The sequence below is a fragment of the Nerophis ophidion genome, linkage group LG23, assembly GCF_033978795.1.
Source record: "Nerophis ophidion isolate RoL-2023_Sa linkage group LG23, RoL_Noph_v1.0, whole genome shotgun sequence".
NCBI lineage: Eukaryota > Metazoa > Chordata > Actinopteri > Syngnathiformes > Syngnathidae > Nerophis > Nerophis ophidion.
In genome coordinates, this window is record NC_084633.1 from 18715161 (window position 1) to 18740781 (window position 25621).

At 44.3% G+C, this 25621-nt stretch overlaps 1 protein-coding gene across 5 annotated transcripts in view; it reads right to left on the bottom strand.

The window, feature by feature from the left end:
• The window catches only part of LOC133541618 (brain-specific angiogenesis inhibitor 1-associated protein 2-like protein 1), a 169582-nt gene that overhangs the window by 26735 nt on the left and 117226 nt on the right, over positions 1–25621 (bottom strand). For 4 of the 5 annotated variants that reach the window (XM_061885114.1, XM_061885113.1, XM_061885117.1 and 1 more), the window contains 5 exons: positions 22415–22567; positions 20797–20952; positions 18112–18223; positions 17803–18019; positions 1282–1347 (listed from right to left, as the gene is read on the bottom strand). In XM_061885114.1, the coding sequence (XP_061741098.1) occupies positions 1282–1347; positions 17803–18019; positions 18112–18223; positions 20797–20952; positions 22415–22567 (704 nt within the window). The remainder of the gene's footprint in view (positions 1–1281; positions 1348–17802; positions 18020–18111; positions 18224–20796; positions 20953–22414; positions 22568–25621) is intronic. The other variant, XM_061885115.1, reaches the window with a different exon arrangement.

Here is a 25621-nt window from a genome sequence, read left to right on the forward strand (position 1 = left end):
GTATATATTTGTACCATGAATTGATTAACGTGGACCCCGACTTAAACAAGTTGAATAACTTATTGGGGTGTTACCATTTAGTGGTCAATTGTACGGAATATGTACTGTACTGTGCAATCTACTAATAAAAGTATCAATCAATCAATCAAATTTATTTTTTTTAGTTTTTAATCCGTAGGGCTCCTGGGGAGCATAGAGGGTCTCAGTCACTAAAATGTGAAAAATAAGTCAAATTATTATTATTTTTTATTTAATGCTTACAGTAAATCTCTAGATCAGGGGTGCCCACACTTTTTCTGCAGGCGAGCTACTTTTCAATTGACCAACTCGAGGGGATCTACCTCATTTACATATATCATTTATATTTATTTATTTATGAAAGAGACATTTTTGTAAACAAGTTAAATGTGTTTAATGATAATACAAGCATGTGTAACACATATAGATGTCTTTCTTTCACCGATCCGTTGTGGTGAAGAAGGAGCTGAGCCGGAAGGCAAAGCTCTCAATTTACCGGTCGGTCTACGTTCCCATCCTCACCTATGGTCATGAGCTTTGGGTCATGACCGAAAGGATAAGATCACGGGTACAAGCGGCCCAAATGAGTTTCCAGGTCTCTCCCTTAGAGATAGGGTGAGAAGCTCTGCCATCCGGGAGGAACTCAAAGTAAAGCCGCTGCTCCTCCACATGGAGAGGAGCCAGATGAGGTGGTTCGGGCATCTGGTCAGGATGCCACCCGAACGCCTCCCTAGGGAGGTGTTTAGGGCACGTCCAACCGGTAGGAGGCCACGGGGAAGACCCAGGACACGTTGGGAAGACTATGTCTCCCGGCTGGCCTGGGAACGCCTCGGGATCCCCCGGGAAGAGCTAGACGAAGTGGCTGGGGAGAGGGAAGTCTGGGTTTCCCTGCTTAGGCTGTTGCCCCCGCGACCCGACCTCGGATAAGCGGAAGATGTATGGATGGATGGAAAGGGAAAAAAAAAACTGCCTGCATGGCAGCTTTTTGTCAACATTGCCACTTTTTCTCATTATATTTGACCTCATTCCACTTTTTTGTAAATGTTTTTTTTTTTGCAATACTATCAATTTTACAATTTTTGCAGAATGTGTGGACGATTAGCTGCGGGCCACACTTTGGACACCCCTGGACTAGGACAATAAGAATCAAAGGTTAGCCCCGCGGAACAGGACAGTATATCCCTGTAATAGGGAAACTAGAGGAAGTAGAACTAACAATAAAGCAGCATGTAATGTGAGACTTGTTACCTGGAGTCTCCTTACCTGTTGTTGTTGTTCACGAGGGGCTCGGATAAAGCACGGCAGTACGACGAAGGGAACCAGCCCCTCCTGGGAATAGACAAACAAAATAGACATTATCAATGTCATCCTCGTCTTGTTCTCTCACATCGAGTATTGTACTCAACTTATTGGGTCTGCCAATCGTATAAATTGTTTTTTTTCCAATGGATGACAAAATACGTTGGGGGCCTTCCTCTTCTGATTCCTGATTTTCCGGTGCATAATGTGTTAACTTTTTTGTTCCGTGCAGACTTTGTCCACTCTACCGACGTACAGAATATAACAACTGCAAGTTTGCATTTAAGGGGGAACATTATCACCAGACCTATGTAAGCGTCAATATATACCTTGATGGTGCAGAAAAAAGACCATATATTTTTTTAACCGATTTCCGAACTCTAAATGGGTGAATTTTGGCGAATTAAACGCCTTTCTGTATATCGCTCTTTTTGCAATGACGTCAGAACGTGACATTTCCGAGGTAATACAGCCGCCATTTTCATTTTCAACACATTACAAACACCGGGTCTCAGCTCTGTTATTTTCTGTTTTTTCGACTATTTTTTGGAACCTTGGAGACATCATGCCTCGTCGGTGTGTTGTCGGAGGGTGTAACAACACTAACAGGGAGGGATTCAAGTTGCACCACTGGCAAGAAATCTGCCGCCAGACCCCCATTGAATGTACCAGAGTGTCTTCACATTTTACCGGCGATGCTAAGACAGACATGGCACAGAGATGTATGGATAACCTGCAGATGCATTTGCAACCATTAAGTCAACGAAATCACAAAGGTGAGTTTTGTTGATGTTGACTTATGTGTTAATCAGACATATTTGGTTGCGGCGTGACTGCCAGCTAATCGATGCTAACATGCTACGCTAATCGACGCTAACATGCCATTTACCAGCGGTGCTAAAGCAGACATGGCACAGAGATGTATGGATAACCTGCAGATACATTTGCAACGATAAAGTCAACGAAATCACAAAGGTGAGTTTTGTTGATGTTGACTGCCAGCTAATCGATGCTAACATGCTATTTACCGGCGGTGCTAAAGCAGACATGACACAGAGATGTATGGATAACCTGCAGATGCATTTGCAACGATTAAGTCAACGAAATCACAAAGGTGAGTTTTGTTGATTTTGACTGCCAGCTAATCGATGCTAACATGCTACGCTAATCGATGCTAACATGCTATTTACCGGCGGTGCTAAAGCAGACATGGCACAGAGATGTATGGATAACCTGCAGATGCATTTGCAACGATAAAGTCAACGAAATCACAAAGGTGAGTTTTGTTGATGTTGACTGCCAGCTAATTGATATATAACATGCTACGCTAATCGACGCTAACATGCTATTTACCGGCGGTGCTAAAGCAGGCATGGCACAGAGATGTATGGATAACCTGCAGATGCATTTGCAACTATATTACGTTTCCTTCCACCCACATTTAATGCGAAACAAACACTTACCAATCGACGGATTTAAGTTGCTCCAGTGTCAAAAGATGCGAAAGTCCTGATCGTTTGGTCCGCACATTTTACCGGCGATGCTAACGCAGCTATTCGGCCATGCTATGGCTATGAATAGCGTCAATAGCTTCAGTTTCTTCTTCAATATTTTCATACTCCAACCATCTGTTTCAATACATGCGTAATCTGTTGAATCGCTTAAGCCGCTGAAATCCAAGTTTGAATCCGAGCTAATGTCGCTATATCTTGCTGTGGTATTCCCATTGTTTGTTTACATTGGCAACACTGTATGACATCACAAGGAAATGGATAGTGGCATCGCAAATAGCGAAAATCAAGCACTTTAAAGCTTTTTTTAGGGATATTCGGGGACCGGTAAAATAAAATACAAAAATTCAAAAAATACAACAAGCCCCTGGGAACTGATTTTTATTGTTTTTAACCCTTTTGAAATTGTGATAATGTTCCCCTTTAAACATACAGTCGTGGTCAAAAGTTTACATACACTTGTGAAGCACTTGTGTCTTGAGTTTCCAATCATTTCTACAACTCTTATTTTTTTGTGATAGAGTGATTGGAGCACATACTTGTTGGTCACAAAAACAAAACATTCATGACTTTATTATGGGTCTACTAAAAATGTGAGCAAATGTGCCGGGTCAAAAGTATACATACAGCAATGTTAAAGACCTACTGAAAGCCACTACTAGCGACCACGCAGTCTGATAGTTTATATATCGGTGATGAAATATTAACATTGCAACACATGCCAATACGGCCGCTTTAGTTTACTAAATTGCAATTTTAAATTTCCCGCGACGTTTCCTGTTGAAAACGTTGCGGTATGATGACATGTGTTTGTGATGTCACCGGTGGTAGCAGACATGTTCTTCCAGCACCCCTCACGGCTAAAAGTCGTCTCTTTTCATCGCATATTTCCACAGTATTCTGGACATCTGTGTTGCTGAATCTTTTGCAATTTGTTCAATTAATAATGGAGACGTCAAAGAAGAAAGATGTAGGTGGGAAGCGGTGTATTGCGGCCGCCTTTAGCAACACAAACACAGTCGGTGTTTCCTTGTTTACATTCCCGAAGGTGAAGCTTTACTATGGAACAGAGCGGTCAAGCGAACATGGATCCCGACCACATGTCAACCAGCAGGTTTCAGTGAGAACATTGTGCTAATAAGTCAGCTCTCACCGTAGACATGAGCGGAGCTTGCGTCCTCCTGCAGCTGTGGACTATTACCTCCTCCCACCGGAGACACTGTGTCATGATCCGCTAAGCGGATCGTTTATTGTTTTGCCGTTTATATGTGTTTGTTCATGTTCAGTTCTGGACTCTGCCGATTCGTTGTGTTTGAGCACTTCCCCGTTTAGTCACCATGGTAACGTAGTGTGCTACTCCTCACGGGCTTCTGTCACACACCTGTTTTTGATTATTATTTGTGTATTTAAGCCCACCTGATTCCTCGGCTCATTGTTTGCTTTATGCAACACGACACGTATGAATTCTCTGCTTATCCCTGCTTTTCTTGTGCTAAGTTCCGTCTTAGCTTCGCGTGCGTTCGGCACGTCACCTTTTGGACTTTCTGTATCATGCTAAGTTTAGCTTTAGCTTCCCGTGCGTAGGCACGCGCTTTATTTTCCATTTTGTACCAGTGTTCTTTTGTTTAAATATATTAAAATCAGTTTCTTACCTGCACTCCTGCTGACTGGTCGTTGCGCATCCACGAAGTGGCAACTCCGCGCAACAGGTGCGCCGCGTACGCGTGACACACTGGAGGTAACCACACCCGTGGCCACACCCCTCCGACTTTCAGGTGCCATATAATCTCACTAAAACACTAGCAAAACGATAAGAAGATAAGAGATTTTCAAGAATTATCCTAGTAAATGTGTCTAATAACATCTGAATCGCTCCCACTGCCGTCGCCTTTTTTTTTCTTCTTCTAGCCCTTCACTCTAACTTTCCTCATCCACGAATCTTTCATCCTCGCTCAAATTAATGGGGAAATCGTGGCTTTCTCGGTCCGAATCGCTCTCGCTCCTTGTGGCTATGATTGTAAACAATGTTCAGATGTTCTCTACTAAATCCTTTCAGCAAAAATATGGCAATATCGCGAAACGCTCAAGTATGACACATAGAATGGACCTGCTATCCCCATTTAAATAAGAACATCTCATTTCAGTAGGACTTTTATATTTGCTTACATGTCCCTTGGCAAGTTTCACCGCAATAAGGCGCTTTTGGTAGCCATCCACAAGCTTCTGGGTGAATTTCTGACCACTCCTCTTGACAAAATTGGTGCAGTTCAGCTGAATATGTTGGTTTTCTGACATGGACTTGTTTCTTCAGCATTGTCCACACGTTTAAGTCAGGACTATTCTAAAACCTTCATTCTAGCCTGATTTTTCCATTCTTTTACCATTTTTTGACATGTGTTTGGGGTCATTGTCCTGTTGGAACACCCAACTGAGCCCAAGACCCAAACTCTGGGGTGATGGTTTTATGTTGTCCTGAAGAATTTGGAGGTAATCCTCCTTTTTCATTGTCCCGTTTACTCTCTGTCCCTTGGCAAGTTTCCCGACAATAAGGCGCTTTTGGTAGCCGTCAACAAGCTTCTGGTTGAATTTTGGACCACTCCTCTTGACAAATTTGGTGCAGTTCAGCTAAATGTGTTGCTTATCTGACATGGACTTGTTTCTTCAGCATTGTCCACACGTTCTCAATGGGGTTTGAGTCTTTTAAAACCTTAATTATAGCCTGATTTTTCCATTCTTTTACCACTTTTTGGCGTGTGTTTGGGGTCATTGTCCTGTTGGAACACCCAACTGCGTCCAAGACCCAATCTCCGTACTGATGATTTTAGGTTGTCCTGAAGAATTTGGAGGTAATCCTCTTACTTACTCTCTGTAAAGCACCAGTTCCACTGGCAGCAATACAGGCCCAGAGCATAATACTACCACCACCATGACGGTAGGATGGTGTTCCTGGGATTAAATGCCTCACATTTTCTCCTCCTAACATATTGCTGGGTTTTGTGGCCAAACAGCTACATTTTTGTTTCATCGGACCACATAACTTTCCTCCAGAAGGTCTTATCTTTGTCCATGTGATGTCAGATGAAACAAAAAGTGAACTCAGCCAACACGCCTGGGCTGCATCTTTTATGATTAGACAAGGCAACACATATATTTGCAAGGCCATTTTCAAGAAGGATATTCAAGAAGAAACTACATCTTGTGATACGATGTCGGCCAACCCCGGAAGCTTGAATGGGTTCTACAGATTGTGACTTCAGATATTTTCGTTACGCCTGTTCGGCATTGTGATGCCGGGTTCGATTCCCTCGAGGATGCGTCGAAATTGAACACAGCAAAGGTAAGATAAACAGATTTATTTAAATAACAAAAAGAGCTATATAACAAAAATGCTAGAGCTAGTAGAATAAAACAAACACAGGACGCTAGCATAAAAGCTAGGAATAGTAATAGACAAACTAAATCTGGCTCGAAGGCACACAAAAACGGAAAAACAAATCTTCAGCGTGAGAGCTGGAATAATACAAGGGCATAGCGTGAAAACTAGCCTGAATAAACATAGGAATGATCAGAGGAAAGTAGTTGTGTGTAAGAAAACCAGAAATGCAGACGTACCGTTGTGTGAAAACAAACTTGGATCCCAGACTGAACAACAAAAGATGCAGGCTTAAATAAGGTAGGTGATTTGTGAGGACAGGTGTGCAGGGCCGTGAGAAACAGGGGAAACCGACTTCAACAGGAAATAATAGGATCAGATGGAGAGTGAAAATAAAAATGGAACAATAAACAATAATATGTGGAGGATCCAAAAAGCGGATCTCAACAATTTTATTTCTTTATTTTTTTCACTTTTAATATGTTTTTTGCTATTTTACTTTTGACAGTACCACATAAGATATGTTTTGATTGCTGATGCGGGTTTATTGATTTTTAAACGCGCCAGAAAATATTCCGTTTTGTACACTGTTGATGTGTTTCAATGGCCAGTAGTGCGTAAAGTGTTTCTCCAGCATGTAGTGACATAAAAGATGGTATTTTGAGAGGTTATCATTGGACACATGACATCATTAAAGGCCTAGGTGGGAAATGCAACTGCACACCTATTGGGTCTACCAATCGTATAAATCTGGGGTTTTCCCAAAGTAAACATCCCTGGGAAAAAAAATTACTGTGCAGCCTTCCCTTTCTGATTATCTGATTTTTTTGGAGCATATTTTATACACTTTTTTCTTCAGTGATTACTTTGTTTACTCTCCTAACGTACAACATGTAAAAAATATAAATTTGCATTTAAACATAACTGAAGTTAGCAGGTTTTAAAAGGATGTTTCTCAAGCTAATGGGTCGGAATCAGAAACCGAAGTACTTTATTAATCCCTGAGGGGAAATTAAGATTTTCAGCACAATCCTATTGAAGATCCGACAAACATTACAGGACCGCTGACACTTTTGCCAACATCCGGCTCCCCTTACAAAAAAGACGAGAAACACGTAAACGCTGGGGTGGGGGGGAAATAGTTTAAAAAATTTCAGTCCAAGCCTGGCCCCAGACTGTGGACAAGGAAGAAAAAAACCCTCATAGCCATAGCACACATAAACGTATGTGAAAAGGAAACATCAAAGAACATTGTGGAGAGGCGGACCCGACGGTCCGACAGGGGCACGCTGGAGCCCGGCCCAAGGTGGCGGCGAGGAGGCGGAGAATGCGAGCGAGCGGCGAGGCGGGCCATGCCGGGAGCGACGCCGCAAGCGAGATCAGGTGCATGGATCGCGCACCTAACCCTAACCTTAACCCTAAAGTAATCGGACCCTTGAATAGGTCAATAATAAAAAATGACATTGACCGTGTCCCTCGGGAAGTCCTGTGGGGAGTGCTCAGAGAGTATGGGGTATCGGACTGTCTTATTGTGGCGGTCCACTCCCTGTATGATCAGTGCCAGAACTTGGTCCGCATTGCCGGCAGTAAGTCGAACACATTTCCAGTGAGGGTTGGACTCCGCCAAGGCTGTCCTTTGTCACCCATTCTGTTCATAACTTTTATGGACAGAATTTCTAGGCGCAGTCAAGGCGTTGAGGGGTTCCGGTTTGGTGACCGCGGGATTAGGTCTCTGCTTTTTGCAGATGATGTGGTCCTGATGGCTTCATCTGACCGGGATCTTCAGCTCTCGCTGGATCGGTTCGCAGCCGAGTGTGAAGCGACCGGAATGAGAATCAGCACCTCCTAGTCCGAGTCCATGGTTCTCGCCCGGAAAAGGGTGGAGTGCCATCTCCGGGTTGGGGAGGAGACCCTGCCCCAAGTGGAGGAGTTCAAGTACCTAGGAGTCTTGTTCACGAGTGAGGGAAGAGTGGATCGTGAGATCGACAGGCGGATCGGTGCGGCGTCTTCAGTAATGCGGACGTTGTACCGGTCCGTTGTGGTGAAGAAGGAGCTGAGCCGGAAGGCAAAGCTCTCAATTTACCGGTCGATCTACGTTCCCATCCTCACCTATGGTCATGAGCTTTGGGTCATGACCGAAAGGATAAGATCACGGGTACAAGCGGCCCAAATGAGTTTCCAGGTCTCTCCCTTAGAGATAGGGTGAGAAGCTCTGCCATCCGGGAGGAACTCAAAGTAAAGCCGCTGCTCCTCCACATGGAGAGGAGCCAGATGAGGTGGTTCGGGCATCTGGTCAGGATGCCACACAAACGCCTCCCTAGGAAGGTGTTTAGAGCACGTCCAACCGGTAGGAGGCCACGGGGAAGACCCAGGACACGTTGGGAAGACTATGTCTCCCGGCTGGCCTGGGAACGCCTCGGGATCCCCCGGGAAGAGCTAGATGAAGTGGCTGGGGAGAGGGAAGTCTGGGTTTCCCTGCTTAGGCTGTTGCCCCCGCGACCCGACCTCGGATAAGCGGAAGATGATGGATGGATGGATGGACATTGATTTTGATTCATTATTATTTTATAAAGAAAGAAACAGCCTGCATGGCAGCTTTGTGTTATAAGAGTAAGCATTGCAACATTTTCTTGTTACATTTCACCTGGTTGCTCTTTCATACCACTTTTTATGTTTTTTATTTTTTTCCAATTGTTTTCTTAAAATGTGCCGTGGGGCCGGTAAAAAAATAACCCGCGGGCCGCACTTTGGACACCCCTGCTTTAAGTCCTCTTAATTCAGTTTATATCTCATGACACACCATCTGTCAGTAATATGGCTTGTAAATTTGTTTTGAGGCTCCTGACAGATTTGATTTTATATTTTTGGTCCAATATGGCTCTTTTGACATTTTGGGTTGCCGACCCCTGAGCTACGAGTTGAGAAGTGAAGTGAATTATATTTATATAGCGCTTTTCTCAAGTGACTCAAAGCGCTTTACATAGTGAAACCCAATATCTAAGTTACATTTAAAGCAGTGTGGGTGGCACTGGGAGCAGGTGGGTAAAGTGTCTTGCCCAAGGACACAACGGCAGTGAGAAGCGGGGATCGAACCTGCAACCCTCAAAGTTGCAGTTTCGAGCTATGCCGCCCTGTGGATACGTGGATGATACAGCAGAGGATTGGGAGAATGTCATGTGGTCAAATGAAACCAAAATAGAACTTTTTGGTATAAACTCAACTCGTCGTGTTTGGAGGAAGAAGAATACTGAGTTGCATCCCAAGAACACCACACCTACTGTGAAGCATGGGGGTGGAAACATCATGCTTTGGGGCTGTTTTTCTGCTAAGGGGACAGGACGATTGATCCGTGTTAAGGAAAGAATGAATGGGGCCATGTATCGTGAGATTTTGAACCAAAATCTCCTTCCATCAGTGAGAGCTTTGAACGGTTGACCAAATACTTATTTTCCACCATAATTTACTAATAAATTCTTTAAAATTCCTGGATTTTTTTTCCACATTCTGTCTCTCACAGTTGAAGTGTACCTATGATGAAAACGACAGACCTCTGTCATCATTTTAAGTGGGAGAACTTGCACAATCGCTGGCTGACTAAATACTTTTTGGGCCCCACTGTAAATGATCCATATAATTTTGAATGACTACATAATGTAAAGCAATTGTCCACGTCTACCCTTTCTTGCCTTTATATCAAACCATAGGACCCCTCCCTCTGCATGTCAATGTTTGCACAGCAAAATACACTTCCTGCAAATTGCACCCATGTTAACCGTAGCCTCTGTTGACTTAAAAAGGGAGTTTTCCCTTTGTGCACCAGTTTTGTGACCTGGGCAGCTGTTGCATCGATATCAAGTGGTACAGGTTCCCTCAAGTGTATCTGCCTTCGGAAGATTATTTTTCTCCGTGCATGTTTGTGTGGCGTTGCCCGGTTACACTATCGGAGCCGATGACAAAGGTGGGGGATCACAATGTCTTTGTCAGAGCTCTGATAAGCAGAAATGGAATACCATTGATGTTGTGAGGAAATGAATCATTTCAAAGCTTGATTATTCCTTCAACCCAACAATTGGCAGGGAAGGTAATTTCCCATGATGGTGATACTGATCAGAATTATTTATTTTGTAGCCTTCGTCGACTTTGCACTTTCCCACCCCTCAGGTCACACATGACTTCCTTATCTGCTCCAGCTGATGTCGTGATCCACTACTTGGATCATGTCATACTCTGTTTTAGTTCCGTCTTTTCACATCCTGTTTGGTATTTGTTTCCCTTAGTTCCTGGTGGCACTTCCTGTTTGTTTCCGTTGCCATAGTCACATTTTAGTGTCACCTGCATCTTGTTTTTAACTGTGATTATCTCCTTTATTTAAGCCTGCCCTTTTTGTTCATTCAGTCTTGCAGTCTAGTTTGTATTCGATGCAACAGGTGACGTCGCTATGCCCATCCATCCATCATCTTCCGCTTATCCAAGGTCGGGTCGCGGGGGCAGCAGCCTAAGCAGGGAAGCCCAGACTTCCCTCTCCCCAGCCACTTCGTCTAGCTCTTCCCGGGGGATCCCGAGGCGTTCCCAGGCCAGCCGGGAGACATAGTCTTCCCAACGTGTCCTGGGTCTTCCCCGTGGCCTCCTACCGGCTGGACGTGCCCTAAACACCTCCCTTGGGAGGCGTTCGGGTGGCATCCTGACCACCTCATCTGGCTCCTCTCCATGTGGAGGAGCAGCGGCTTTACTTTGAGTTCCTCCCGGATGGCAGAGCTTCTCACCCTATCTCTAAGGGAGAGACTTGGAAACTCATTTGGGCCGCTTGTACCCGTGATCTTATCCTTTCGGTCATGACCCAAAGCTCATGACCATAGGTGAGGATGGGAACGTAGATCGATCGGTAAACTGAGAGCTTTGCCTTCCGGCTCAGCTCCTTCTTCACCACAACGGATCGGTACAACGTCCGCATTACTGAAGACGCCGCACCGATCCGCCTGTCGATCTCACGATCCACTCTTCCCCCACTCGTGAACAAGACTCCTAGGTACTTGAACTCCTCCACTTGGGGCAGGGTCTCCTCCCCAACCCGGAGATGGCACTCCACCCTTTTCCGTCGCTATCCCCGATTGTGGTAAAAGTATTTTTGTATTCGTTAGCGTCCACGCTATTCCTCTGTTTGTTTCTCTAGCTCACATGCTAGTGCCTTTTGTTCTTTCTAGCTCCCATGCTAGTTCTGTTGGTTTTGTCTTTAGTGCCTTGTGAAAGTGTTTTTCTTCTTAGTCTCTTTTATAGTATAAATAAATCATCATTTCTTACCTTCATTCTGAGTCCAGTTCGCCTGCACAGCTAACACATCTAGATGTGTGCAATAGCAGCATTACAAGCAGATTGCTAGCCTAACTAAATAAGTGGCAGCTAAGCAAATAACCTCCTTTTGGAACAGCATGATTTTTACAATAAATACCAATCTGGCTTTAGGTCATTTCACTCCACCTAAACTACACTTTTGAAAGTTTCCAGTGACGTGATGATGGCCGCTGACTCTGGTCGCTACACAGTTTTGGTTTTACTCGGTTTGACATCTGTCTTGGATACTGTGGATCAGTGTACTGATACAGTCGCGGTCAAAAGTTGACACACTTGTAAGGAACATAATGTCACGCATACTTGCCAACCCTCCCGGATTATCCGAAAATTCAGCGCCGCTCCCGAAAACCTCCCGGGGACAAATTTTCTCCCGAAATTCAGGCGCAGCTGGAGGCCACGCCCCCTCCAGCTCCATGCGCACCTGAGTGAGGACAGCCTGTTTTTACGTCCGCTTTTCCACAATATAAACAGAGTGTCTGCCCGATGACGTTAGAACTGTAGAATGATCGAGGGCGAGTTCTTGGTTTCTTATGTGGGTTTATTGTTAGGCAGTTTCATTAACGTCCTCCCAGCGCGGTAACAACACACAACAACAGCAGGCGGCATAGCTCGGTTGGTAGAGTGGCCGTGCCAGCAACTTGAGTGTTGCAGGTTCGATTCCCGCTTCCGTCATTCTAGTCACTGCCGTTAACCAAGCATGCATGACTATAGCTCTTGTCTCAAAGTAGGTGTACTGTCACCACCTGTCACATCACACCCTGACTTATTTTGCTGTTTTCCTGTGTGTAGTCCTTTAGTTCTGGTCTTGCGCTCCTATTTTGGTGGCTTTTCCTGTTTTGTTGGTGTTTTCCTGTGGCAGTTTTATGTCTTCCTTTGAACGATATTTGAGTTATACATGAAGAATATTTCTGTTGTTTTTATCCTTCTTTGTGGGGACATCGTTGATTGTCATGTCATGTTCGGTTGTACGTTGTGGACGCCGTCTTTGCTCCATATGGGGCGGCACAGCTCGGTTGGTAGATTGGCCGTGTCAGCAACTTGAGGGTTGCAGGTTCGATTCCCGCTTGTGCCATCCTAGTCACTGCCGTTGTGTCCTTGGGCAAGGCACTTTACCCACCTGCTCCCAGTGCCACCCACACTGGTTTAAATGTAACTTAGATATTGGGTTTCACTATGTAAAGCGATTTGAGTCACTAGAGAAAAGCGCTATATCAATATAATTCACTTCACAGTCACGTTTTCGTCTACCATGAAACAGTTTGTCTGCCGTACATAGCAATGTTGTGACACTTTTAAACAGGACAATACTGCCATCTACTGAACATGCATATGGTTAAAATAATCGTGACAGAGAATAGAACAAAGATGGACAATTCAACCCTTAACTCAACAATGAGTAGATGAGTTTTATGTGTGTGTATATGTGTAAATAAATGAACACTGAAATTCTAGTATTTCTGGTATATATATATATATATATATGCATATGAAATACTTGACTTGGTGAATTGTAGATGTAAAAATACTCCTCCCCTCTTAACCACGCCCTTCCCACCCCCCACTTCCCGAAATCAGAGGTCTCAAGGTTGGCAAGTATGATGTCATGGCTGTCTTGAGTTCCCAATCATTTATACAACTCTTATTTTTTCGTGATAGAGTGATTGGAGCACATACTTGTTGGTCACAAAAAAACATTCATGAAGTTTGGTTCTTTTATGAATTTATTATAGGTCTGAAACCCCTCGGACAAAGATAAGACCTTTTAGAGGAAAGTTCTGTGGTCGGATGAAACAAAAATGGAGTTGTTAGGCCACAATACCTAGCAATATGTTTGGAGGAGAAAAGGTGAGGCCTTTAATCCCTTTAATGGAGGTTGCCAGGAGAACGTTACATTTCCGACTGCATTTGGTGGAGGAGGAATTATGGTGTGGGGTTGTTTTTCAGGAGTTGGGCTTGGCCCCTTAGTTTCGGTGAAAGGGACTTTGAATGCTCCAGTATACCAAAACATTTTGGACAATTCCATGGGATGGCACTTCAAGTTCAAATGTGAGTAAAGGCAGGTGGCCAAATACTTTTGGCAATATACTGTATTTAATGATTAAACCAAAAATAAACAAAAGGCAAATGCCGCAAAGAAAAGGCATTGAAGCTTAGGGATGGGTATGCAAAACGAAGGCAAAACTGAACTGACTGCAAAGTAAACAAAAACAGAATGCTGGACGACAGCAAAGACTTACAGCGTGCGGAGCAGCAGACGGCGTCCACAAAGTACATCCGTACATGTCATGACAATCAAAAACAAAATAGGAGCGCAAGAGAAGAACTAAAACACTACGCACAGGAAAACCCCAAATAACAGCGTATTGTGACAGGTGGTGACAGTACACCTACTATCATTTATGACAGGTGGGGCGCGAGGATTGGGAGGAAATTTCACTTTAATTTTTTTTTTTTTAATTATCTTCTTAGATTTTTTATTTTTTTTTACATCCATCCATCCATCCATCATCTTCCGCTTATCCGAGGTCGGGTCGCGGGGGCAGCAGCCTAAGCAGGGAAGCCCAGACTTCCCTATCCCCAGCCACTTCGTCTAGCTCTTCCCGGGGGATCCCGAGGCGTTCCCAGGCCAGCCGGGAGACATAGTCTTCCCAACGTGTCCTGGGTCTTCCCCGTGGCCTCCTACCGGTTGGACGTGCCCTAAACACCTCCCTAGGGAGGCGTTCGGGTGGCATCCTGACCAGATGCCCGAACCACCTCATCTGGCTCCTCTCGATGTGAAGGAGCAGCGGCTTTACGTTGAGCTCCTCCCGGATGGCAGAGCTTCTCACCCTATCTCTAAGGGAGAGCCCCGCCACCCGGCAGAGGAAACTCATTTCGGCCGCTTGTACCCGTGATCTTATCCTTTCGGTCATGACCCAAAGCTCATGACCATAGGTGAGGATGGGAACGTAGATCGACCGGTAAATTGAGAGCTTTGCCTTCCGGCTCAGCTCCTTCTTCACCACAACGGATCGGTACAACGTCCGCATTACTGAAGACGCCGCACCGATCCGCCTGTCGATCTCACGATCCACTCTTCCCTCACTCGTGAACAGGACTCCTAGGTACTTGAACTCCTCCACTTGGGGCAGGGTCTCCTCCCCAACCCGGAGATGGCACTCCACCCTTTTCCGGGCGAGAACCATGGACTCGGACTTGGAGGTGCTGATTCTCATTCCGGTCGCTTCACACTCGGCTGCGAACCGATCCAGTGAGAGCTGAAGATCCCGGCCAGATGAAGCCATCAGGACCACATCATCTGCAAAAAGCAGAGACCTAATCCCGTGGTCACCAAACCGGAACCCCTCAACGCCTTGACTGCGCCTAGAAATTCTGTCCATAAAAGTTATGAACAGAATCGGTGACAAAGGACAGCCTTGGCGGAGTCCAACCTTCACTGGAAAAGTGTCCGACTTACTGCCAGCAATGCGGACCAAGCTCTGACACTGATCATACAGGGAGCGGACCGCCACAATAAGACAGTCCGATACCCCATACTCTCTGAGCACTCCCCACAGGACTTCCCGAGGGACACGGTCCAATGCCTTCTCCAAGTCCACAAAGCACATGTAGACTGGTTGGGCAAACTCCCATGCACCCTCAAGAACCCTGCCCAGAGTATAGAGCTGGTCCACAGTTCCACGACCAGGACGAAAACCACACTGTTCCTCCTGAATCCGAGGTTCGACTATCCGGCGAAGCCTCCTCTCCAGTACACCTGAATAAACCTTACCGGGAAGGCTGAGGAGTGTGATCCCACGATAGTTTTTTACAATGCTTTCATTTTCTATACACACTGTAAATCATTTTGTGATTCTGTCTGTGAAATCCGTTATGTAAATAAATGTGAATGACTTATTTTTCCTCTAGGCTTTAAATTTCTAGGTAGGAGCGAAAGTTTGACAGCCATAGCAACAGTAACTAATGGGGGCGGGGCTAAGCGGAACTATCTTTCACGCGGATGGGTAGCAGGCTAATGTGTGGACCACAGTTACACAAAATGGATAAATTTGTGACTCGCACCTCAAAGGTCGTCAAATCAGAGCCAGCGCCTGCAGGGAAAAAAAAAATCGAAAATAAAATATGAAGGGTATCTTGCTCTTGGATTCACGGCAACGGTGGTGGGGGCAGAGGAGAGACCTCTATGTGTTCTGTGTCTAAAACCGCGTGCAGCAGACAGCATGAGACCCAACAAATTAAAGAGACACCTGGAGACCACACACCCCAATCACGTCAATAAGCCACTTAATTTCTTTAAAAAAAAACTGGCTGAATAGTTATTCTATTTATTATTGAACTTCATGCAAGTTATACCACAGCTGCACAGTTATTTTATTTATTATTGAACTTGATGTTATTTTATGTTATTTTGAATGTATACAACTTGAATGTTACTTGACGTTCAATAAATATGAAAATGTTAAACTTGGCATTAGCGTTCTGTTGGGGCAATGGCGGCAGATTTCTTGCCAGTGGTGCAACTTGAATCCCTCCCTGTTAGTGTTGTTACTTAATCGTTACTTAATGGTTGCAAATGCATCTGCAGGTTATCCATACATCTCTGTGCCATGTCTGTCTTAGCATCGCCGGTCAAATGTGAAGACACTCTGGTACATTCAATGGGGGTCTGGCGGCAGATTTCTTGCCAGTGGTGCAACTTGAATCCCTCCCTGTTAGTGTTGTTACTTAATCGTTACTTAATGGTTGCAAATGCATCTGCAGGTTATCCATACATCTCTGTGCCATGTCTGTCTTAGCATCGCCGGTCAAATGTGAAGACACTTTGGTACATTCAATGGGGGTCTGGCGGCAGATTTCTTGCCAGTGGTGCAACTTGAATCCCTCCCTGTTAGTGTTGTTACTTAATCGTTGCAAATGCATCTGCAGGTTATCCATACATCTCTGTGCCATGTCTGTCTTAGCATCGCCGGTCAAATGTGAAGACACTCTGGTACATTCAATGGGGGTCTGGCGGCAGATTTCTTGCCAGTGGTGCAACTTGAATCCCTCCCTGTTAGTGTTGTTACTTAATCGTTACTTAATGGTTGCAAATGCATCTGCAGGTTATCCATACATGTCTGTGCCATGTCTGTCTTAGCATCGCCGGTCAAATGTGAAGACACTCTGTTACATTCAATGGGGGTCTGGCGGCAGATTTCTTGCCAGTGATGCAACTTGAATCCCTCCCTGTTAGTGTTGTTACTTAATCGTTACTTAATGGTTGCAAATGCATCTGCAGGTTATCCATACATCTCTGTGCCATGTCTGTCTTAGCATCGCCGGTCAAATGTGAAGACACTTTGGTACATTCAATGGGGGTCTGGTGGCAGATTTCTTGCCAGTGGTGCAACTTGAATCCCTCCCTGTTAGTGTTGTTACTTAATCGTTACTTAATGGTTGCAAATGCATCTGCAGGTTATCCATACATCTCTGTGCCATGTCTGTCTTAGCATCGCCGGTCAAATGTGAAGACACTTTGGTACATTCAATGGGGGTCTGGCGGCAGATTTCTTGCCAGTGGTGCAACTTGAATCCCTCCCTGTTAGTGTTGTTACTTAATCGTTACTTAATGGTTGCAAATGCATCTGCAGGTTATCCATACATCTCTGTGCCATGTCTGTCTTAGCATCGCCGGTCAAATGTGAAGACACTCTGGTACATTCAATGGGGGTCTGGTGGCAGATTTCTTGCCAGTGGTGCAACTTGAATCCCTCCCTGTTAGTGTTGTTACACCTCCGACAACACACCGTCGAGGCATGATGTCTCCAAGGTTCCAAAAAATAGTCGAAAAAACGGAAAAAAACAGAGCTGAGACCCGGTGTTTGTAATGTGAGAATGAATATGGCGGGTGTGTTACCTCGGCGACGTGAAGTTCTGACGTCATCGCTAAAAGACCGATAAACAGAAAGGCGTTTAATTTGCCAAAATTCACCCATTTAGAGTTCGGAAATCGGTTAAAAAAAATACATTGTCTTTTTTCTGCACCATCAAGATATATATTGACGCTTGCATAGGTTTGGTGATAATGTTCCCCTTTAAGGACTACATTGCAATAAGAAACATATTTTTCTTGGTGGTCGCCTATATTTAGAAAAGTACCGAAAAGTACAGAAATACTTTTTGGTACCGGTACCATATTATTGGTATCGGGATACCGAGCACCCACTGGCAGAAATGTAGATCAGCGCCTACGCTTTACGAACAAGCACTCACTTTCCATTCTTCTCCATTTCGCCGTACATCCAGCCGTCTTTCTCCTCCGGTATGAGCAGGATGATGACGTCCCCCTCGTCAAAGTTGAGCAAGGTGTTGTTGCCGCCGGCCGTGTGAGGGAAGATGGTGCGCACCCGCTGCCTCTTCACCACCTTGTTGAGGCCCGTGGCCACAGACACCGACCTGGCCATGTTGCTGTCTCCGTTGTTGTCCTGGTCTGTCGCAGCAGGGTCAAGCAAGGTCAAGTCAAGTAATCAATGAATGAAACTTTATTTTTTTTTTTTTTACACAAAAATGCAGATACACTACCTGTGTTGTTGTGGCTGGTTGTGGTTACACTGGTGGTTTTGTTCTCGGGGTTAAACATGTTCACAAGAGGGCTGATGTGAGCCTTCTGAGAAGGAGCAGGTGGAGCCGAGCTCTGTGACACACACACACACACACACACACACACACATTTGCGTGCTAACATTAGCTGTGTGAGTATTTACCTCAAAGACAAACAAAGTAGTAGTGACGGCCTTGTAGCGTTAGAACAGGGGTGCCCACACTTTTTCTGCAGGCGAGCTACTTTTCAATTGACCAACTCGAGGGGATCTACCTCATTTATATATATATCATTTATATTTATTTATTTATGAAAGAGACATTTTTGTAAACAAGTTAAATGTGTTTAATGATAATACAAGCATGTGTAACACATATAGATGTCTTTCTTTCACAAAGACAAGAATATAAGTTGGTGTATTACCTGATTCTGATGACTTGCATTGATTGGAATCAGACAGTAATGATGATAACGCCCACATTTTCAAATGGAGGAGAAAAAAAGTTGTCCTTTCTGTACAATACCACATGAAAGTGGTTGGTTTTTGGCATCTAATTCATCCAGCTTCCATACACTTTACAAGAAAAACATTGGCGGCAAATTCCGTAGCTTGCTTGATTGACATTCACGGCACCCGAGGGTCTTGTGAGATGACGCTGGCTGCTGCCAGTTCATTATTATGAAAAAATGACCGAGAGGAAGGCGAGAAACACTTTTTATTTCAACAGACTTTCGCGCCGTCCCTTCCGTCAAAACTCTAAAGGCCGACTGCACATTTCCTATCTTCACAATAAAAGCCCTGCTTCATGCTGCCTGCGCTAACAAAATAAGAGTCTCGGAAAGCTGGCGTGCACAAGTGATGTGCACGCCAGCTTTCTGAGGGATCGCTTGTGCACGCCAGCTTTCTGAGGGATCGCTTGTGCACGCCAGTTTTCCGAGACTCTGTATTTAGTTAGCGCAGTCATTCATTCATTCTGTACATTTTTTTTCCTTTACGGAAGGTTTTTTGTAGAGAATAAATGATGAAAAAAACACTTAATTGAACGGTTTAAAAGAGGAGAAAACACAAAAAAGAAGAAAATTAAATTTTGAAACATAGTTTATCTTCAATGTCGACTCTTTAAAATTCAAAATTCTACCGTAAAAAATGAAGGGAAAAACTAGCTAATTCGAATCTTTTTGAAAAAATTAAAAAGATAATTTAGTAATTTTTCCGGATTAAGATTCATTTTAGAATTTTGATGACATGTTTTAAATAGGTTAAAATCCAATCTGCACTTTGTTAGAATATATAACAAATTGGACCAAGCTATATTTCTAACAAAGACAAATCATTATTTCTTCTAGATTTTCCAGAACAAAAATTTTAAAAGAACTTCAAAAGACTTTGAAATAAGATTTAAATTTGATTCTACAGATTTTTTAGATTTGCCGGAATAATTTTTTTGAATTTTAATCGTAATAAGTTTGAAGAATTATTTCACAAATATTATTCGTCGAAAAACAGAAGCTAGAATGAAAATTAAATTAAAATGTATTTATTATTCTTTACAATAAAACAAAAAATACTCGAACATTGATTTAAATTGTCAGGAAAGAAGAGGAAGGAGTTTAAAAGGTAAAAAGGTTCAAAAATCCTAAAATCATTTTTAAGGTTGTATTTTTTCTCTAAAATTGTCTTTCTGAAAGTTATAAGAAGCAAAGTGAAAAAATAAAATAATTTATTCAAACAAGTGAAGACCAAGTCTTTAAAATAATTTCTTGGACTTTGAAATTTTATTTGAGTTTTGTCTCTTTTAGAATTAAAAATGTCGAGCAAAGCGAGACCAGCTTGCTAGTAAATAAATAAAATTAAAAAAATTGAGGCAGCTCACTGGTAAGTGCTGCTATTTGAGCTATTTTTAGAACAGGCCAGCGGGCGACTCATCTGGTCCTTACGGGCGACCTGGTGCCCGCGGGCACCGCCTTGGTGACCCCTGTTCTAAAGTCAACTGTCGGCTTTATTATGGAAGAGTTTGGGAACAACAGCAACTCAGCCACCAAGTGGTAGGCCACGTAAACTGACAGAGAGGGGTCAGCCGGTGTGCAGTTTGGTGGAGGAGGAATTATGGTGTGGGTTTGTTTTTCAGGAGTTGGGCTTGGCCCTTTAGTTCCAGTGAAAAGAACTTTGAATGCTCCGAGATACCAATCATAAATTTGAATTTCACAAATAGTTTTCGTCGAAAAAACAGAAGCTAAAATGAAGAATTAAATAAAAATGTATTTATTATTCTTTACAATAAATACAAAAATAATTGAAAATTGATTAAAATTCCCAGGAAAGAAGAGGAAGGAATTTAAAAGGTAAAAAGATGTATGTGTTTAAAAATCCCCAAATCATTTTTAATTAGAATAGAATATAATTAAAAATGTAGCACAGAGCGAGACCAGCTTGCTAGTAAATAAATACAATTAAAAAAATTGAGGCAGCTCACTGGTAAGTGCTGCTATTTGAGCTATTTTTAGAACAGGCCAGCGGGCGACTCATCTGGTCCTTACGGGCTACCTGGTGCCCACGTTGGTGACCCCTGGTTTAACCACATGTGTTCTGATAAACCACTAATGGAAGCACAAGCAAGCCAATGGTGTTCTGGGTATATTTGTTCTCCCCCCCCACCCCTTCATACCACACTGTGCCGCGAGGGGCTGGGAGAGGGTAGCGGCGTTAAGGAGACGGGCGTGCGCAGTCCCTCGATCATGGTCAGGATGCTATCAGGCATGTCAGTGGCGTCGTTACACTGGTCCTGCCAGCTGTTCAGCCTTGCCATCAATGTGTCTCTTGCCTGTCCGGGAAAACAAGATGAGTAGAAACATTTATTATTCTGGGCGTCACAAACTCACATACAGCCGTGGTCAAAAGTTTACATACACTTGTAAAGAACATAATGTCATGGCTGTCTTGAGTTTCCAGTCATTTCTACAACTCTTATTTTTTGTGATAGAGTGATTGGAGCACATACTTGTTGGTCACAAAAATTATGGCTCTACTGAAAATGTGAGCAAATCTGCTGGGTCAAAAGTATACATACAGCAATGTTCATATTTGCTTACTGTCAGGACTTGGACTGTGGGATATTTTGATTTTCCAACGCAAAGGATGAATGAAGGTACATTTTTATTTAGTATTCTAACAAAAATCCCAATGCGATCGTCTTATTTTTTTCTAGTCCTTCACTCTAAATTTCCTCATCCACGAATATTTCATCCTCGCTCAAATTAATGGGGAGATTGTCGCTTTCTTGTTCCGACTAGCTCTTGCTGCTGGAGGCTCACATTATAAACAATGTTCAGATGTGAGGAGCTCCACAACCCGTGATGTCACGCGCACATCGTCTGCTAGGCTTTTTTATTAGCGACCAAAAGTTGCGTACTTTATCGTGGATTTTCTCTACTAAATCCTTTCAGCAAAAATATGGCAATATCGCGAAATGATCAAGTATGACACAAAGAATGAAGTGAATTGTGAAGTGAATTATATTTATATAGCGCTTTTTCTCAAGTGACTCAAAGCGCTTTACATAGTGACACCCAATATCTAAGTCACATTTAAACCAGTGTGGGTGGCACTGGGAGCAGGTGGGTAAAGTGTCTTGCCCAAGGACACAACGGCAGTGACTATGATGGCACAAGCGGGGATCGAACCTGCAACCCTGGCACAACCGAGCTATGCTGCCCCACTATGCCGAATGGACCCGCTATCCTCGTTTAAATAAGAAAATCTCATTTCAGTAGGCCTTTAAACATGTGGACAATGCTGAAGAAACAAGTCCATGTCAGAAAACCAACACATTTTAGCTGAACTGCACCAATTTTTGTCAAGAAGAGTGGTCAAAAATTCGAGCAGAAGCTTGTGGATGGTTACCAAAAGCGCCTTATTGCAGTGAAACTTGCCAAATATTAACATTGCTGTATGTATACTTTGACCCATAATAAATTCATAAAAGAACCAAACTTCATGAATGTTTTTTTTTGCGACCAACAAGTGTGTACTCCAATCAGTCTATCACAAAAAAATTGTAGAAATGATTGTAAACTCAAGACAGCCATGACATCATGTTCTTTACAAGTGTATGTAAACATTTGACCACGACTATAAGTGATCATGTCCACCACAAGCATCAAGTCTTTCAAAGGCAATGAGTTTGAGCCGTTTGATGTTCACGAACAAGACAGCCGAGCGTGTTCAGTCAAGTGATCGCAGCCCCATTGCAACATTTGGAAATGGCAGCGGGTTTGTTGTGTAACCTTGTCATGAAACGATGCGATCTGATAGGAAAACATGCAGTGTTTGTCCACCAGGAAGCAGAAGCGTCTCTTCTCCTCCAGCAGGGCCTCTTTGCAGCCGTCGGCGATGAACAGCTGCATGTCCATTTGGCGGTTGGTTAGCGTCTCCATGCACTGAGGACACACAAACACAAACATGCATCCGCAGGTGCGTCACACGGGAAATCCTCCCAAGTGCTTGGCCGATCACAAGAAAAAGCAGACGCTGAGGGGAGGACTGATCTTCACCTTGTCTTATCTTGCTGGCCATGTGGTGTGAAAAGCCATCACCTAAACACTCAAGTGTTTTTTTTGTTGTTGTTTCTTTTTAACCTTCTAATCTCGTTCTCGCAGGTGAGTTTTTGGACAGAAGGGTCGATCTAGTGAAAGGATGGATAAAAAAGGGGGCAGGACGCAGACGAGGTGTTATCTGCAACGGCAGACGACATTTACAGGACGGGCGTCCAAAGTGCATCCCGCCATTGTACAGACGGGCCTCGGTCTTTGTGTGCAATGCACACTCATTGTCTCACTCTGTCATGCATTTGTTCTACGAACCCCGTTTCCATATGAGTTGGGAAATTGTGTTAGATGTAAATATAAACGGAATACAATGATTTGCAAATCTTTTTCAACCCATATTCAGTTGAATATGCTACAAAAACAACATATTTGATGTTCAAACTGATAAATATATATATATATATTTTGGGGAAGTTGGGAAAGGAGGAAATAAATACTGATAAAGTTGAGGAATGTTCATCAAACACTTATTTGGGACATCCCACAGGTGTGCAGGCTAATTGGGAACAGGTGGGTGCCATGATTGGGTATAAAAGCAGCTTCCATGAAATGCTAAGTAATTCACAAACAAGGACTGGGCGAGTGTCACCACTTTGTAAGCAAATTGTCGAACAGTTTTAGAACAACATTTCTCAACGAACTATTGCAAGGAATTTACGGTCCGTAATATCATCAAAAGGTTCAGAGAATATGGAAAAATCCATCCATCCATCTTCTTCCGCTTATCCGAGGTCGGGTCGCGGGGGCAACAACCTAAGCAGGGAAACCCAGACTTCCCTCTCCCCAGCCACTTCGTCTAGCTCTTCCCGGGGGATCCCGAGGCGTTCCCAGGCCAGCCGGGAGACATAGTCTTCCCAACGTGTCCTGGGTCTTCCCCGTGGCCTCCTACCGGTTGGACGTGCCCTAAACACCTCCCTAGGGAGGCGTTCGGGTGGCATCCTGACCAGATGCCCGAACCACCTCATCTGGCTCCTCTCCATGTGGAGGAGCAGCGGCTTTACTTTGAGTTCCTCCCGGATGGCAGAGTTTCTCACCCTATCTCTAAGGGAGAGACCTGGAAACTCATTTGGGCCGCTTGTACCCGTGATCTTATCCTTTCGGTCATGACCCAAAGCTCATGACCATAGGTGAGGATGGGAACGTAGATCGACCGGTAAATTGAGAGCTTTGACTTCCGGCTCAGCTCCTTCTTCACCACAACGGATCGGTACAACGTCCGCATTACTGAAGACGCCGCACCGATCCGCCTGTCGATCTCACGATCCACTCTTCCCCCACTCGTGAACAAGACTCCTAGGTACTTGAACTCCTCCACTTGGGGCAGGGTCTCCTCCCCAACCCGGAGATGGCATTCCACCCTTTTCCGGGCGAGAACCATGGACTCGGACTTGGAGGTGCTGATTCTCATTCCGGTCGCTTCACACTCGGCTGCGAACCGATCCAGTGAGAGCTGAAGATCCCGGTCAGATGAAGCCATCAGGACCACATCATCTGCAAAAAGCAGAGACCTAATCCTGCGGTCACCAAACCGGAACCCCTCAACGCCTTGACTGCGCCTAGAAATTCTGTCCATAAAAGTTATGAACAGAATGGGTGACAAAGGACAGCCTTGGCGGAGTCCAACCCTCACTGGAAATGTGTCCGACTTACTGCCGGCAATGCAGACCAAGTTCTGGCACTGATCATACAGGGAGCGGACCGCCACAATAAGACAGTCCGATACCCCATACTCTCTGAGCACTCCCCACAGGACTTCCCGAGGGACACGGTCCAATGCCTTCTCCAAGTCCACAAAGCACATGTAGACTGGTTGGGCAAACTCCCATGCACCCTCAAGAACCCTGCCGAGAGTATAGAGAAGGTCCACAGTTCCAGAACCAGGACGAAAACCACACTGTTCCTCCTGAATCCGAGGTTCGACTATACGGCATAGCCTCTTCTCCAGTACACCTGAATAAACCTTACCGGGAAGGCTGAGGAGAAATCACTCCACATAAGGAAACTAACTTTGAATGACCGTGACCTTCCATCCCTCAGGTGGCACTGTAACAAAAACTGACATCAATCTCTAAAGGATATCACCACATGGGCTCAGGAACACTTCAGAAAACCACTGTCGCTAAATACAGTTTGTCGCTACATCTGTAAGTGCAAGTTAAAGCTCTACTATGCAACGCGAAAGCCATTTATCAACAACATCCAGAAACGCCGCCGGCTTCTCTGGGCCCGAGATCATCTAAGATGGACTGATGTAAGTGGAAAAGTGTTCTGTGGTTTTAAGAGTGTCACTCCGGACGAAAACGTAAAGGTAAGATGATTTAATAAATAAAACACAGTACTAAACAGACAGAAACAAAAGAACCACGTGCTGAATGCACGGGAAGCTAAAGCTAAAACTTAGCACAGATTTCAGGAAGCAGAAGGACAGCATGCCGAACGCAAGGGAAGCTACGGCTAATACTTAGCACAGAGTCAGGAATCAGAAACATGAACGCGATTGTTGCTTACCGCAAAAAAATGGACCCAGACCGACTGACGGAAGAAGGCAGGCTTAAATAACGAAAGTAATAACAACACAGGTGTGCGTCAGGAGCAAGCGGCAGGTGAATCTAATGAGTAACTATGGTGACAGAATAAACAAGGAAGTACAACCAGGAACTAAGTCAAACATTAGCAGAACATAATAAAAAAAATCTATGCGGGATTGTTCCTCCAATGCTACACGGACACTCCGGACGAAAACGTAAAAATAGGATGTGATTTAACACTGGGGTCACCAACGTGGTGCCCACGGGCACCAGGTAGCCCGTAAGGACCAGATGAGTAGCCTGCTGGCCTGTTCTAAAAATAGCTCAAATAGCAGCTGACTTACCAGTGAGCTGCCTC